The sequence below is a fragment of the Aphelocoma coerulescens genome, chromosome 13, assembly GCF_041296385.1.
Source record: "Aphelocoma coerulescens isolate FSJ_1873_10779 chromosome 13, UR_Acoe_1.0, whole genome shotgun sequence".
NCBI lineage: Eukaryota > Metazoa > Chordata > Aves > Passeriformes > Corvidae > Aphelocoma > Aphelocoma coerulescens.
Window position 1 is genome coordinate 4052879 of NC_091027.1, and position 16885 is coordinate 4069763.

Genomic DNA, 16885 nt, shown 5'->3' on the forward strand with positions numbered 1-16885 from the left:
TTAATCAGCCAAACTAAATGTCAGCAATATGAGTCAGTCAGGTCAGATAACCACTGTGCCTTATGTGAGTCAATTAGGAAGCGTATTTTTAGTAATGGAAGACGTTTTTGTATTTCAGTAACAAAAAAATGATCACATGTGACACTCGGTATCCCTTTACCTTTGTAGGGCAATTTAGTCATGGCTGTCCATGGGTACCTGTTAACAGGCCAGCAGTTGGATTAAATGAGGCTGGGAATGCATCTGCAGGATGAGCAGCAGGCAGTCTGATCTAAGCTTTTTTCCTTAAATCCTAATTTTCCAAAGTAATGTAGTTTCAGTCATTTCATTAACTAGTAAATAATGATTCTGGCATTCTTGTTTTCTTACATTGCTGCAGTAAAGTGAACAATCCTCAAGTGTAAAAGCTGCAGATTAATACAGCTTTAATTGATCAAAATTGAGTGCAGGCACTTGCTTTTTTCAGCATCTTGTATGGCACTGCAGCTGTTCGAGGCATCTTCTGATTGGTGTCTGTGCCAAAAGATCCTTGTGTTTGTACTGGTAATAAGAGAATCATTGCTTTCACTTTCCTCATTCAGACATCATATACAAATACTGTTTAAAAAATTTAGGAGATCTTAAAACATTGCTTCTCCAAGCTGGTGGGCCTAAAACTCAATTATAATTGAGAGTTACTTAGAGAATTCAGCCAAGTGCAGACCTCTGTGCAGATGACTGAATCAGACAACAGCAAGAAATGTAGCTCAGAGAAATTTGGGTCATCTCCAAGCACGTTTTGGTGTTGAAGAAGCAACTGTAAGTGCAGCTTTGTTCGTGTTTCTTGGCTAAATTGTGTAAGGTCATCTTGCTGTACTTGGTATCCTGGATGATTTTGTAACCTGTTTCCTAACAAATATAGAAGAAATTTGATGTCTTCACTGCTTTCCTTCCAGCAGCTTAGGGATAGCCAGTGTTTTCACCCAAAATGAGATGGAGCATGATTTTGCTAAGACAAAAAGCCATCTTCAGCATTTTGCAAGTGCTGTTACTTTTTTTTTCCCTTTCGTAACTGACGGATTATCCTGTTTTTGTTGTTGATGCTTTCAGAAAGTGCTTTCTGCTGGTCCATATGATGTAAATAAAAAAAAAACCAAAAAAACCCTTTGCCTCAAGGATTACAACCTTACAGATTTTGGAAGGTGGAAAAAAGCGCTTGTGCTTAGCTATATCTGGAGAATAAGGGGAAGATTTCTGTCTAGAATCGTTGTTTTAGGTACCTTTTCAGTCCTAATGTGTTTTTAATTTTAAGTTGCAGTCTAAAGAACCCATTTCAACATACCTCACATACACTAAGACACTTGAAAAGCTGCTCTGAGTAGGCAGCGTTGTCGGCTCTGAAGAACAGGCTTTGAGGTGTTTGTTTTAGTACTTTCAGATTTATGTCTTGAATTCCAGAGATTTTTTTGCAAGTGAAAATGGGAGTATCTTTGCTTGGGGTAGCAAGCTAATCTAGGAGCAGGGTATATTTCCACATTTCTGGGAAGAAGTGAATGGTCCCAGTAGCACTAAGTTGCATCTATTTCTACACTGAAATAAAAAGAGCAATTCTTGTATTGGCTGTGGTTTCTGGTCCTGTTTGCTATGCTTTGTCTGCATCTGTTCCCAGCAAGTTTGGTTGCCTCACTGATAAAAATAAACACGGAATAACTGAATTGCCCCTTTGAGCAAACAGACTCTGTGAGCTCCATGCAGTGTCAGATCAAGTGTGTGTGTCTGGCGTTCCTGGGATGTGATGCAGGTAGATGTGAATGGCTGGACAGGATCAGCCAGAAACAAGCACAGGGTTTTTGTGCTGCTGATGCCAGAGCTGGTGGTGTCCTAACGAGGGTGAAGCTGCAGCCGCCCTGGAGTGGAGCAGGAAGGGTCACAGGGCATGGCAGAAACGCGGGTCTGGGATCTGCATGTGGAAGGTCAGGAGTACTGCCTGCTGGCTGATGGCAGGGGATTAAGGAGCCGCTGCAGAATTCCTGCTGTGCTGTTCCAGGATCAGCTTCTGAAAGTGTGAAATACCTGCTCTTAGTGTGAGCTTCATATTTGAGTTCTGTTGATGTGTTAACCTACTCGAGGGCAGAGCCAATGGATGACCCTCCACAGCAGAAAACTTCATAGGGTCTGCAGGTTCTCACCTTTCACTTTGGTTGCCAGAGCCCACCCTCCCAGCCCACCTTTTCTGAGGGGAATTACAGATCTCCAGGCTCTCTTACTGTGTCTGTCAATAGTGTTTTATCAGTTTGTGGGTATCTGGTAGGACAGAACTAAACTTTTAAATTGTGTTGGACAGAAGGCTGATGTAGCAACTCTTTTCCTGACTAGTCCATGACTATTGCTTTTCCTTCATACCTATTTTTTTAATTGAATGCAAAGAACTTCTTAAGTGCAAAATACTGTAAGCATTAAATTGGAAGATCTCTGTCAAGCTCTCAAGTTTTTTTTTTTTCACATGTTGCTGGTAGGAAAAGAAATTATTGTTAGGAAGAAAAACACTTAATAAGGATACTTAAAAATGGAATGGTGCTTAAGAGGCTTTGTCAATAAGCAGTTTGAGGCCACGCTCTGAAGAACAGCTCAGATGTCCCAAAGGATTTTTACAGCTCTGCCAGTGAGTCTAATTACAGATAATTCTGCTCTTGCTTAAGTCATGCCTCAGTTGGAGCCTTCCATCAGTGCTGCTGCTGGAACAGTAGTGCTAATATTGCTTTTTGCAATTTTAGTTAATTGGCTGTGGCATACACTGAAGTTACATATATGTGGAATGAATAAATTGCTTCTTGTCTGAATCAGATGGATCATAATAGTTTGTGGGTTTGTGTTTTTTAGGGATTATGTGAGGAGTGAATTGGAATCAGGCTATGAAGGACCAATGTACTTGGAGCCTCTCTCTATGAACCGTTTCATGACTGCTTTAGTAGGTAAGTGCTTTAAATAATTGAGAGGAGAGATTCTAATTCTCTTCATTGAAACCTGTGCATGTTTTACCTCTTGGTTTCAAATCTCTTTTATTACTTTAATTTGTTGTGATTCTTATTAATATGCAAGAGGCATGGGAGGATAGCTGCATCCTGCCTGGCTTTTTCTGTGCCACTGATTTACCAATACTCCATACTTGCAGCTCTGAAATATTTTCCAGGTCTGTTTGTTATGCTCTGCCTTTGTTATTCTCAGATTTGCAGTCTGATTCAGAACAACTGGAGTGTCTATAATAACCTTTATGTGGAAAGTACTGTAGAAATTTCAATAGTAACATGCATTTGTAGTGTTTTTGTCAGTTCAGGTGTTGCACACATTAATTCTTTATTGGCTTTATAGCTGAACACTGTAATTCTCTTACAAAATCTGGTGAAATACATTGGTGGGTGTATGCATGGGACTACAGGCTACTATTTTTTTACAGAGCCCTGAGGATATTTTAATTAAAGAGTTAAGGAATAACAAGTCAAACACATTTAAGTTGTTTGATTAATAGCAGAGATGACTTCCCTACCTAAAAATCCCAAATAAATCACGAAGAATTGGACTTCCCAGAGTGTTTCCTTACCCTTTGAACTCTGACTGGAAGAGAATAAATTCAGTGTTAAGGTTGCTACACCAAACCATATGTTCTCCTGAGAGGATACTGGAATACACCCACCCACCCCATGTGTATTTTAAAATGAAGCCCGAGACAAGCTTGGAAGAAAAATCTTCCTTAATTCCTTTCACTAAGATCTATGGTTTTCATCAGATTATTGACAGATTTAGTCAGCCATGTACTGTTGGCAAAACTCAGCTGTTTTCTGCTTGCTTGCAGCTGCTACTGGCAGATAAAAATGGGTTTACTAGTTTACAGTATGTTAGGTCTGACAGCATTTACACATCTCCTGTTTGCTTGCATCCTTACTTTCAAATGTGGCATTTGTCTTTGATTTTAATATTTTTAATAGAAGTAACATTGGTAATTTTCAAGGAAATATTATTTAGGTATCACTTCTTCTCTCTTCTGGATGTCTAGATATATTTTTCTGTCTTGTCAAATCACACCAAATTCCAACTAAACCTTTTGGCGTGTTTTTTATGAGAAAATGTTTGTAATTAGTCCTGTGAATCACTCCCAGGTGCAATGCAGGGTTCCATGGTAAAGCAGAATCCCTCAGAGAGCTTCACAAAGCAGCAGGCAGGCCTGGGCAGGAAGGGATCAGGAGGCATTGTGTCATTCAGTAACACTTAAAAACTAAACTGAGAGTCAAACCCAGCATGCTGCATCCAGGTTTTGATAGGGATTAAAAACAAGTGAGAAAAAGATAATGGTTTTATCCAGTACAGTTTTGGATTGTAGCAGGTATCATACTAAAGTGTCCCCTTCTTGTAATTATGTTTCAGAAATAGGTGCTTGTGACTGTACTAGCAAATATGTATGTGTTAACATACTTAATATCCCCATTCTTCATTTTCCTTATTCTCTTAAAGCCAACTTGAAAGTGTAATTTTGGTCTTGATGACAAGCAGTCATCTTTGGGGAAGACTTGTGAAAGTGGTCTGTGAGGCTTGACAGTGTTTTGTATAAATATGAAATGTTTTCTCAGATTTATTGTATACAAGGGTGTTTAGTCCGTAGAGTCTCAGGAATGCACAGCACTGAGTGGTGTCATCTTCACAGCAAAATGAATGTACAGGTGCTTTGCTCCATCTTTTTCTCACACATTCTGACAGGGTGTTGTGCTGCAGCACTGCTGACAAAGGCACCAAAGCAGGTGCATAAGGGAATGGAATAATGGTGCTACTGGTACAGCTCCGGTCCCTAAAGTTCTGCTCAGAATTAATGGAATGATGTACAGAATCAGTTGGTTCACAAATGTAACCTTTCTTAATGCTTTTGTTCATGAATACTTTCTGAATGGGATCTCACAGTTTCTTCCCCTGCATCTAACTCAGTCTGATGACTGTTGTCTGGGGATAATAATATGTTCCTAAGTGCTGGATGGAAGAAATAAATGTCTTTAGAGATGGCCCCTTGGATGAGTGAGCCACTTCGGGAGCATGTCAGCTGTGAATTTTTCAAAGCTGCTGTGTGGTTTTTCAAGTGATGCTACCATGAAGACTTGCTTATTCTTATGGCACAGTAATGGGGTTCTGTATTAACTTGAGGATACCTTGTTTTTGAGTAACAGTCACTGATGTAGTAGCCAGGGAGTTTGTTAACATCAACTTTCTAAAATTGTGAATGAAATAAAGATGCTTTGCTACTCCAAGTGGCTTGTACAGTGGCTGTGCCATGTCAGCTTTCTTGTTGAACATTTCCCATTAGCTTATGAGCTGAGAGGCTCTGGCTATCTGTCAGCAATGTATTTGTGGAGGTTTGGGGAAGGGAAAAGAATGGGCAGGAAGTTCACACAATGGATTTCTTCCTTATTGCCTCATTCCCTAGCAGAGGAACCTGGTTGGAGTGTTCCAGGGGTGTTTCAGCTGTTGCTTTCTTTAGCTGTGTCTGTCAGGCCACAGCATTTCAGTTTACAGGGTGCAAACATTCACCTGATTTGATAGTCTTAGCAGATAGCTAGAGTGTTAAAATCTATGATTTGATACGAGCTGCAGGCTACTTTCTCTGGCTATCCTGCTGTGTGATGTTGATGACTGCCGCTGTACAGCCCCACCTGAGATAAAGTGTGATTTACTGCGGAGAGAGATTGGCTGTCCTGAACTAAGGTGCTGCTACCCCAGTTTAGAATGGGAAGCACCATCACTCAAAGCTCCATTGTAGATATTCATGTTTCCTGCAGGGGTTGAGAAATGACAAGGTGCACACTTCAGGGAGGAGATTGGAGCCTCCAGAGAAAGTGCTCCATGTGTATTTCCTTTGATGGTGTGTACAATTCTTCCTGTGACAAGTAACTTTTGATCACTGTTTAAATTAAAAGGGTGGGAGGGCCAGAGTTGAGCGGGGATGAGCAGCATACTCCACATGTGGCTGTTGGAGGAAAACAGGTTCTGCTGTTCACTGAGATTGAACTCAGAGGCTCTAATTTGTGACCAGAGAGCTCCAGAGTCATCCCAGAGAGCACTGGATTGTTTAATGTGATGCTGTTGCAGTACTTGATTTCAGTCGACGACACTCTTATTAAATGCTGAAGAACACGTTGGATGCTGGTGTTTGTGTCCCTTTGTGTGTGAAGCTGAGTTGCCTTAGTTACCATGAGTTGCAGAAATCCTCGCAAGCTGCCTGCCAGGCTCCTGAATATGACAGCACAGCAGTGTGCTGGTGGTGTCTTAAATAGGGTTGTAGCAACTTGCGTGTGGGCAGAGAACAACAAAGCAGAGGGAGAATGCTTCAGAGCTGGAGTCTGCTGAACGTCGAAAGAGATGAGTAGAGTAACTTTCTCTGAGGCTCAGAAGACCCAGTATGCTGATAGTGTCTTGCTGAGAGCAAGGGTGCTTGTTCTGCAGAGACATCTGCTAATTCAGAAATACATCTATCAGATTGACAGTAGGAATTTAACTTGAAAGGGGACAGCGTGAAGGAGGGAGAACTTTGTATGCTTAAGTAGTAGAGATTAGAGATCGCTTTCAGCTCAGTTGCAGTTATTTTGAAAGCAGAAGTCCTTCCCTAGGTAGGGAAGCTTGGCAGAATGAAAGCAAAATCCTGGTACTGCTGTTTCTCCTCTTGCAGCTTCCCTCCCCAGCCCATCCAGAAGGGCTTACAAGGTCAGTGAGCTGATGTGAGCACATAGAGTTTGTGCTGACCTAGAGATGTTCCTGGCCTTGCTCTGGTTCCTCTGTTCTCCTAAGGCCAGATCCTGGTTTCGGGGAGAGTTACAAAGTGCAAGCATTGTGGAGGTGGTTCCGAAACAGGGCATTAGCACTTGAATTTAATACCACGTATTGTGGTGGTCAGATATAAATTAACACAGATGATGAACAAGGGTCTGTTTTCAAATAATATGCCATGAATTCCTTCCTTACTGCAAAATGATGACTGAGGATTGTTCTTACTCAGGCAATGTGCATTTTGCCCCATTCAGTTTCCTCTGGGATCAGGGGTTCAACTTCAGTGTCTCTGATGGGAGCAGTTACACTGGAGTGGTCTTAGTGCTTTAGAAATACCACCCTCCAAATCTGTGGGTGTGTGTGGGAGACCTGCTCATGCTTGTGTCCCTACCAGCTATTAAAGAGAATTTAGTTGTTAATTATCTGTCACTTGCAAGCTTCAGTGATCATTCTGAGCAACTGCCTCAGGGCGTTATGAAATTATTGAAGTCTCAGCTGCTGACCTGGCTGTTCTCCTGTTGCTGTTCTTGGCCAGTAATTCCTCTTGACAGTGTAAATATTGTTGCTTTAAAGGCCTTTTGAGACCTCTGATTGCTTTTTTGTGTAGGTCAGGATGAAATAGTGTAGCTGGGCTTCAGAAAAGCTGCTGTGTGTACAGATACTGATGGGATTTCAGCTGAGCTGGGGGTGGTGAGGAAAAAGAGGGCTGGCTTGTTGGGTTATCCTCTGTATGATTTATTCCTGGGGCTTTATTAATCTGATTCTGCATGTGTTTTGGGTTTACAGCTCACTAATCTGAGAAGTGAAAGCATTCACTTTGCTCACTGTGGAAAGGGTAACTTTAGTGACCCAGCAAAAGACACGGAGAGGAGCCTGGTTTCGTAACAGAGATGTCCTAGTTAGAACCGTCATAATATGCTGGATGTTGATAACGGTGTTCTGGAGAGATAACGTATTAAAATACGCTTTTTCCTGAAGGGGATAATCAGCTTGATTCTGAACTGCTGTGTCGCGTTTCCAGGGCAGCTGGTGGTGTGCACGCTCTGCTCCTGCGTCATGAAGACCAAGCAGATCTGGCTGTTCTCCGCGCACCTGCTCCCTCTGCTGGCACGGCTCTGCCTCGTCCCGCTCGAGACCATCGTCATCATCAACAAATTCGCCATGATTTTCACCGGCTTGGAAGTTCTCTACTTCCTGGCGTCCAATCTGCTGGTGCCCTATAACTTGGCGAAATCTGCGTACAGAGAGCTTGTCCAGGTAAGACGGTGAACGTAACAATTCTCTTTTCTGAGCCTTTTGTGCAGGAAAGAAGTAAAAAACCACTTTAGCTGTCTTCTGTGCACCTGTGTTTGTGTGTTAACTCATCCTTTCTTAGCCAACCAAATGAGCTCCTATCCATAGCATCTTCTTTGTGTAATTTATGATAGCTTTGGATGGGTGAGCAGTTAAGACATGAGACTGAATTATGCTGCTGGCCAGCTGAGCATGTCCACTTTGCTTGGACTTTGCTTACTCCTTCCCAAGTCCAGGCTAAAAGACAAGATTGTATCAGAATGGAATTTATTTGCAGCCTTATTGAGTGAGGAAGGTAATCCTTGTGCATTCATTGTAGTAGTTGTTTCATTTCAAGAAATGCCTTCTGTATGAAAGTGTTTGTAAATTACAGAAATGTTAAATTGGGAGTGATACTGAAGCTGATTTTGACTCTAATAATCACTGACTTAGTGATTTGTAACTTGCACAGTAGTTTGAAAAGTCTGTGGTATTTTCTTTAGAGAACAACATTACTGAGACCTCAAACAAGAAGACTGATCTGACGTGTCCTTTTTCTTAATGCTTTGACATCTGATCTATGCTTAATTGAAAAGATACTTTCTCAGTGGTACAGAAACATCACATCTCCTGTTTTTTTATATAAAATATATATGTACAAGCATCCTTCTATATTTCAATATAAAAAGATTGATTCTTGCTTGGCCCTCTGTTTTAGCTCTTGCCACTGGCTGGATTTTTTTTCAAACCAAGCCACTGGGGTTTTTTTGCTTTCTGCTCTTCAGTCCAGAAGCAGTCTGAAAACTAACTTGTTAAGCTCTTTCAAAACCTTCTTTAAAGCTCTTGTTTGCTGTCATATCTGTCATAGACAAACAAAAACTTGGCAGCAGGAGGTGTCTCCTGTGCCAAGGTCTCAGCCTGTCATGTTGATAATTGGTGTCTGGTTATTTATTTTGTATGTAGTTGGTCTTTAGAGCAGGATTATCCTTCTGTGTTTGTACAGCACCTAGCATGGTCTGACCCCATCCATGGAATCATGGATTTGTTTAGGTTGGAAAAGAACTCTGAGATCATCAAGTCCAACCACTAAAACATGACCCCTTAGTGCCACATCTATGTATCTTTTAAATCCCTCCAAGGATGGTGACTCCACCACTGCCCTGGGCAGCCTCTTCCAATGCCAGACCACCCTCTCAGTGAAGAAATTTTTCCTAATATCCAATCAAAACCTCCCCTGGCTTGTAGATTTGCCAATTAAAAACTAATTTGGGAGCTAACTGGCAAAGCTTCAATATCCTGTTTTCCAGTGAGAATAGAAATGTCATGCTTACTGTGCATGAGTGGTAACATTTGGGGTAAAGCAGTTGCATGTCAGTACAGCTCAAAAGCTTTGCAAAAGGTTGGAAGTAGCACTTCCATGTTCCATGTGCATGAAGGGATGCACAGTTTGGCCCTCTGAAGTCAAATTCAGATTAGATGTGGATTGGAGACCCGTATCTATTTTATATTAGACACGTTTAAAAAACTTCAACATCTTACAAATGTTTTAATTGCAAATACATTGTCTCATGGTGTGTTCATGTAAGTGGTTGCAACTCTGCTACAAATCAAGCCTAGATGTGTATTCCAGAGGAGGATATTGCCTTTCCAGCTGGAATATTTTCCTGCTTCTGTTTCCATTGCTATAATTCTGAGCAGTTGTTGGTTTTCATTGTTGTCCTAGTGTTTGTGAGTGTACTGCTGTTTCAGGCTGGATTTGACTGTGGGTTTGATATCAGTGTCAAAACCTAGTGAATACTGGGATGTTAAACACCAGGAGTGTTTCCTGAGAGCCCTAACAGGTGGACCAGGGCAGCTTTTCATGTCTGTGTGTATGTTAGACTGTGCCCAATGGTGTAATTTAAAAGCAGGCCCAGAACCTTGGCTGCCTGTTTGCAGCAGAAGATGCCAGAAATGCCTCATGGTTATGAATCTCTACATTATGAGCGTACCATGACCCTTTCCTGATGTGGTGGAGCACTCTGCCAGGAGCTGCTCAGGATTGCCTGCTTTGGTCCCAGGCCAGGGGAGTCTCCTGAGGGCAGGTGCACCTCCTTGACAAGTCTGTGAGCAAAGCAGGAGCTTGGCACTGTGTCTCTGCCAGCAGCATATTGCTTGTCCATCAGCCCCAGTACTGCATCAGGTCCTGTGAGTGTCATATCCCTCATGCTTGTCAGCTTTTTTAGCATTTGCTAAAATTTCCTTGCCATGATGGCTTCTGTATCATTGTGGGAAGCAGGTGATGAGGAATTAGTAGTTATGAGTGGTTTCCTTTTGACCTAAGTCCAGCTATATGAAGTTCCAGCTTCTTGGAAATGATTAACTTAGTCTTTGCAATACAAAAGAAGTACTTCGAGCTTCAGAGTTTTCTGATATAAGTCTTAAGCATGAATTTCAAAATGCTTGGTGGATTAGGTATGTGATCCTTTTGAGGTACTTAAGCATAAAATGTGTGAGGTATTAAGTTTTTCCTTAGAAACAGGTCAGCAAAGTAGATTTACTACTTTTTTTTTTTAACGGTGACTCATTTCAGTGTTCTAATGTGTGCAGTGGCTCGGCAGTAGCTACAGAGAAAACAACATAAGTGTGACTTAAACTGGGTGAAGAGGGTCTGAGGGGGTTGGCATGACCTAGAGCCACATGTCCTCACCCCTCTGGCTGTGAGTGGGCTGCAGGGAGCAGCTCCAAGCCAGGTGTTTGTAGGAAGGGACATTGAGCTGGTCTGAGAGTTTGCTGCTGGAGTCGGGCACTACTCCCTGCTGCCAGACAGACACTGCTGAACCTGAGCTCTGCCTTTGTCAAAGTAGTTTGATGCACATCCTCTCTTCCTTTGGGATGGCTGATGTCATGTGGATTATCCTTGGCTTCCTTGTGACTGTTTTGGTGACTTTCCTTTTGTTATCAAACCCCAGGTGATGTGACTCAATAACAAATTGCCTTTTTGTGTCTTCCCAGGTGGTGGAGGTGTACGGGCTCCTGGCACTGGGAATGTCTCTGTGGAACCAGCTGGTGGTCCCAGTGCTCTTCATGGTGTTTTGGCTTGTCTTATTTGCTCTTCAGATCTATTCCTATTTCAGTACACGGGACCAGCCTGCCTCCAGAGAGAGGCTTCTCTTCCTCTTCTTGACCAGGTAATTCAGGAGCCTGCAGATAGTTGGTTTTCTGTTGGAATTGTCTTCTGAAATTAATATCTGTGCACTTTTAGATATCAGATGTGTATATTGGCTTTATTGCACTTGGATACCCAACAAATACTTGTCCTTATTGCAGGGACCATGCATATAAACCCTGTTAAGCTTGTCCTACAAAGGCATGGGTCCCATTGAGAGCAGACAACATTAACAGAACTGTGGGAGAGTTCACAAAGAAAGCAAGATATTCCTCTGAGGAAGGAGTAGCCATAATTAGAGCTTTGGTCCAGAAGTTGTTTTCAGGATAAATATCGGGTTTGTCTGAGATGTTTCAGCTGAAGTTCAGTCCAACTGATATCTTATTCATGATTATGTTGCTTTCTGAGCCTTGGATGTCTTGCTTCATCAGTTTGGTGTGGGACACGTTCTTGAGTTTACCCAAGAAGCCAAAGCACCCAACTCCCAAAGCAACTTTTTAACCCAAGTGGTTAATGTGGTAGAGGTGTAAAGACCAGAAAGATACCAGATTTGTAAAAGCTTTCTAAAACATATAAAGTTTTATAGACCATAAAGTTTTGTAAGATAAAGGATAGAGGTCCGTGTTAGTGCTGTTACTGAAAGGCAGCATTTGAGGGATTCTCCTGGCTGGAACGTAGGTGCCTTTTTCAGCTGTTTGTACATAAAAGGGGAGCAGGAATGCTGGGCAGAGAGGAGCTAGGGGTGCTGCAGCAGCTGGGTTAGGCAGATTAGGTACAGTACCATAGTGGGATGGGGAAAAGAGGGGTAATGGTTGTCTAAACACAGCCAGCTAGCACACGACAGAGTCCTTAGGGATCATTAGTTCAGCTGTTTGATTAGTAACTTATTCATCACTACAGTTTTCCAATCAGACTTTCCAGTTGCTGGGCTTCTTCTTGCTTTGCTGTGTGTATCTGTCTATGGTGCCACCGTGTAAGCTGTCAAAATTAATTATCATTAAGGAGCAATGAAAAGGATTTTTACTGCATATAGTATTAAAATTGCTTATGGTGTCACCCTGCATTATGCAGAAGGACTGACTATGTTACCTGCTTGTTAACTAAACCAGTGGGGTCTGAAATTTTTCTTCCTGTTCATTTCTTTTGCAATTTTAGTTTTGTTACAGTAGAGTACTGCACTTAGAAGAGGTGGGAGAAGCAGCCCTTTTCCATGAAGTTGAGTTTATTCCTACACCAAATTGCTATACTTCTCCTATTTGTGGCAAAACAGGGACAAAGCAGTGATTCATCTTAGAAACACAAACTCTAATGGTACCACTAACAGCCTCTGACCCCTAGGAGAGAGCTGAAGTACCTTGTCAGGTCAGGTAATAACATAGTGCTTGCTGTTCAACAAAGTGGAAGAAAAGATGTGCTCTTCCATGAAAGTGAGTGAATTCTGCATCTGTGCCCTTCAAGTGAACGATTGCTTAAAACAGTGAGGCTGGAGTTCAGGTGGGGGCAATTGGGGTGTACACAACAGCTGTGTCTGACTTCCATGAGAAGGTTGGAGTGGCTGTGCTGGGTCAGACCAAATCCTGATGGAGCCTGGGATCCAGTTCCCAGCAGTGGCTGCAGATGGGTTCCTGGAACGACACCCACCCATTATATGACAAACAGGATGCTTCCTAGGACTCATCCAATCCCGTAGCCAACTTCTTCTGTCAGGCTGCATTAGCTGGATGTAGCTAATAAGTATTTCAGTAACCCTCAAAAAACTCTTCCATCAGTTTGTGCTTTCTGCCCTCGAACTCAAGTACACTTCTTCCATTTGGAAGATCCTGAGGCAAGGAGTTTTCACAGCTCAGCCTCTTTATAATGAAAAATCCATTTTGATTGCTTGAATCAATATAGTTTCATTCAGTGCCCCTCAGGGAGGGGAGACAGGGAAAGCAAGTTTTCTTTAAAACTGAGAGTAGCCTAAGTCTGTTCTTCCCAGACTGGGAAGCTCTCGTTTGATATTTGCTGTTTAAAACTATTCTGTGCCTTTCGTTGTTCTTGTTGTTCCTCTCAAAATCTTTTCCATGGGTTTGTAACTGCTGTGATTTTTGAGAAGCCATGAAGAGTTCAGCTCTTTGGGAGAATTTATAAACTTGTGCTTGACATATAAACATCATAAAGCTCCCCAGGCATCTCTTGAGCTCATGAGCTCCTCTGGGACTCCTGCACAGTAGATCAAGTTTAAGAAGAGTCCTAACATTACTCTGACAAAAAAGCAGAAAAACCAGGATTCTTGATTTCTGATAATTTATTTTGAAGAAAAACTTGAGAGTTCCTCAAATATCATACATAAATAACTGCTTTAAGTACTGTGTTTCTCACTATGTTGATTACCAGGAACATCTAAAAGTATTTTCAGTCCCCCCCTGGCTTGGTAAACAGGCAGAATTTGAAGGCTTACCAGAAGTACTGTAAATAGTATGTGTAAACACATCAACATTTTCTGCTGTAAATTGCTTTCAAAGGATATTTCAGGTTTAAGTAGTCACTAAAAGAGCCAAAATAAATGTCTCTTGGATGAGCATTGTTTATTTTTGAAGCATGTGCTTCCTCAAAACTTTTGTCAGAGCACTGGACTGCTTCACTCATCACTCAGTTAATTAGCAGGACATGGTTTTGACCATGGCAATTTCTCTCTCAAAACTACTGTCCTGAGGAACAAATGAAGATTTTTTTTTTTTTAAGTGAATGTGTCAGTATATTATGTTGGGTTATGCATATGAGTATTTCCAGATGTGTAGCACCTGGCTGACAGCTGGTTCTTTACCTGGCATAGACAGTGCTGTGTTTCAGAACCTGAAGCACATTCTGGGGCTTGGGCTTCTCCAAATATCACAGTGCTAGGGCCAGTAGAAGAGCAGCCTGAACGAGGGTGATGCAGCTGTCAAATGAAGTCTGGGGTCTCAATCTCTGGGACTTCACTGCTCTAGCAAGAGAGGAAGAAACCTGCTGAAGGGGATCCTTTGCTGTCTTATTCTGCTGCTTCAGGCTCAGCCATTCCAAAGACAGGTGATGCCCCCCTGACCCTGATGGAGATGCTGACAAAAAGCCCCAGTCTCCCAACAGGATTTACTAGTCTGATGTTGGTGTGCATTATTATGGATAGCAGGGGAACATGCCTTAGTGAATCCATCTCCTTTAACTGGATGTTTGAGGTGCTGGGTGAAATTCCAGCGGGTGACTTCAGTGCGTGGAGGCTCTGGGCTCGCCTGTGGCTCCGAGCCCCAGCGGCAGCAGGACAGTGCCACCGCGTGGCCCAGCGCCGAGGGGACTGCAGGGATGTCACAGCACAGCCCTGGCTCCAAGGGGGAGCTCCGTGAACTTTCCTCTTGGAAAAAAGTAATAAAATCCATCTCATCTTTTTTCTTTTACTGGAGGATTTAATGGCGGTGTGGAACTTTAATATTTTCATTAAACCAGTCCAACTTTGCTTTAAAACCAACTTGCACAGTTAACAGCACAAGCGGAGAGCCCATCACATTGCTTTTAACTGATCAACCTTTTCTCTGTGTTTCTTTTCCTCTCTCTCTTGCCAGTATTGCCGAATGCTGTAGCACTCCTTACTCACTGCTGGGATTGGTCTTCACAGTCTCTTTTGTTGCTTTGGGAGTTCTGACTCTCTGCAAGTTTTACTTGCAGGGTTACCGAGCGTTCATGAACGATCCTGCTATGAACAGGTAGGTGCCTCGTTGTGCCTAGGGTCTGAAAAGAAACAGATAAAAAGGGGATTTATATGAAAATATAGGGGTGGCATTGCAGTTTTTTGACTCTTGACCTTTTGACAGGCTTTTTGTATGCCAGTCTGTGTGTGTATTGAGAAGATTTGAGGTGAAAATACTTGTCACAGACTCCTTGGTAGATGGTTCATTTCTGCACAGATTCAGGGCTGTTACTTGGGATTTACAATTGCTTTTATTTTTGTGAGTCGCTGAAAAATTTTCACATGCTTTCATAATATAAACACTTCATATTTTCATTTCCTCATCTCCCTTATAATCATGTATGAAACATTACTAATCTGTGAGGTTTAAAACATAGCATTTTTGGATGGATTTGGAAGTATGGATTGCTTGTAAATTGTTATGGGAAGTAGCCATAATGCCTTTTCTCAGGCTTGTCCCAACTTGTCTGACATGGAATTGGGATCCTGACACTGCCTTTCCTGTGACTCCAGCCCATAACTCTATAGAGAGTTGAGACCATTTGCAAAAGAATGTTTTACATTTTGGATTCCAAGATGTGGAGGCAAAAAGGGAATACGTTGGGGCTGCCTAAGAGTAGTCTATGTAAAAACATCTTTTGGTGAAGTGCGTACTGCATCAAATAATTGTGCTCTGAATGGTGATCCTCAGTGGGACTAAAGTCACTCTGAGGTTCCAAGACAGAAAGAAGTGGACAGCTGTATGTGGTGTAGGTACAGGGGGAATAAACTGAAAAATGGCAAAATTGGTGATTTGCCTAAACTGGGTCCTTAAAATGCTTTGTGCTGGGTGGTGTGTGAGCTGGATGTAGCCCAAGTGCTGCTTGTCAGGAGCAAAATCTGCTGGTTCCTAAGCCCAGCACTTCAGCATTTCTGAAAGCATCCCTCCCTGGTTAAAGCCTTACAGAGACAACAGTGAAACCTAAAACCAGTGACGTGTGAAAGGTTGTGACAGAAGCAGACAGCTTATTTCCTGGTGTTTCTAGATGTACTTTTGAACCATCATTGACACAGAGATGTGATTGTTTTTTTTGACTGTGTTGATCTGCAGGGGGATGACTGAAGGAGTCACGCTCCTGATCCTGGCTGTGCAGACAGGTTTGATTGAGCTCCAAGTTGTGCATCGGGCATTCCTGCTCAGTATTATTCTTTTCATTGTGGTGGCATCCATCCTTCAGTCCATGCTGGAAATTGCTGATCCCATTGTCTTGGCATTGGGAGCCTCAAGGGACAAGTAAGAGACTGGTTTCCTAAACTAAAAGTTACTCAATGTTCTTTTAGGAGGTGAAAAACTAGTAATTGATGGCTTTTAGTGGCTTGTAAAGTTGCCTTGTTTTTTTTCTGTATGCAGATTTCTTTTCTAGTCTAAGTTCTCTAGTTTTGTGGTTCCAGTTAAGCAAATCCAGGACTGTGCTGTCCCCACCCACACTCCATTGTGTGGATTTGCAGAATGTTTTTTCTTAACCTCCTCTGCAGCTGGGTGAGTTTCCCTCTAAAGCACAGCTACTGAGGGTGGGAAGTTTCTAGGAGTGACCTTGTGTTAGATATTGTGAAACCTATTTTTTTTGGTGAGGCTGTGATCCCAAAATGATGTGGTTTACTGGCACAAAATAAGAGGTGAAAGGTTTGCCTTAGTGTCCCACAATCCTATTGTGTGGGATTGTTCAGTTTCATTTGTGTTTTGAAGAGCTGTATTGGTGGTATGTGGTGTTCTTGTCTTAATCTGTTTTTATCTTTGTCAATTGTGTTTGTCTTTTCTCTTTCTGTAACCTGTGAGTGAAGAAATGAACAGTGAAGGTTTGTTTATGTGTAGAGTTTGTTTAGCTTAGAGGCTACTTGTAGCCAGTGTGTTCTGCCTGCAGCAAGTTAACTTCCAAGATGGAAACAAAGGGAAAAGGAGTAGAGCCAAGATAGGAGCATCTGCCCAGCTTAAACAAGCACACTGT

The 16885-nt window shown here is 42.2% G+C and overlaps 1 protein-coding gene across 3 annotated transcripts in view; it reads left to right on the forward strand.

Annotated features, from left to right (window-relative positions):
• Positions 1-16885, forward strand: part of RNF145 (ring finger protein 145) — a 46641-nt gene that overhangs the window by 24554 nt on the left and 5202 nt on the right. For all 3 annotated transcript variants that reach the window (XM_069028825.1, XM_069028826.1, XM_069028827.1), the window contains exons 4-8: positions 2860-2951; positions 7802-8037; positions 11047-11222; positions 14776-14916; positions 15991-16173. In XM_069028825.1, coding sequence (XP_068884926.1) covers positions 2860-2951; positions 7802-8037; positions 11047-11222; positions 14776-14916; positions 15991-16173 — 828 coding nt within the window. The remainder of the gene's footprint in view (positions 1-2859; positions 2952-7801; positions 8038-11046; positions 11223-14775; positions 14917-15990; positions 16174-16885) is intronic.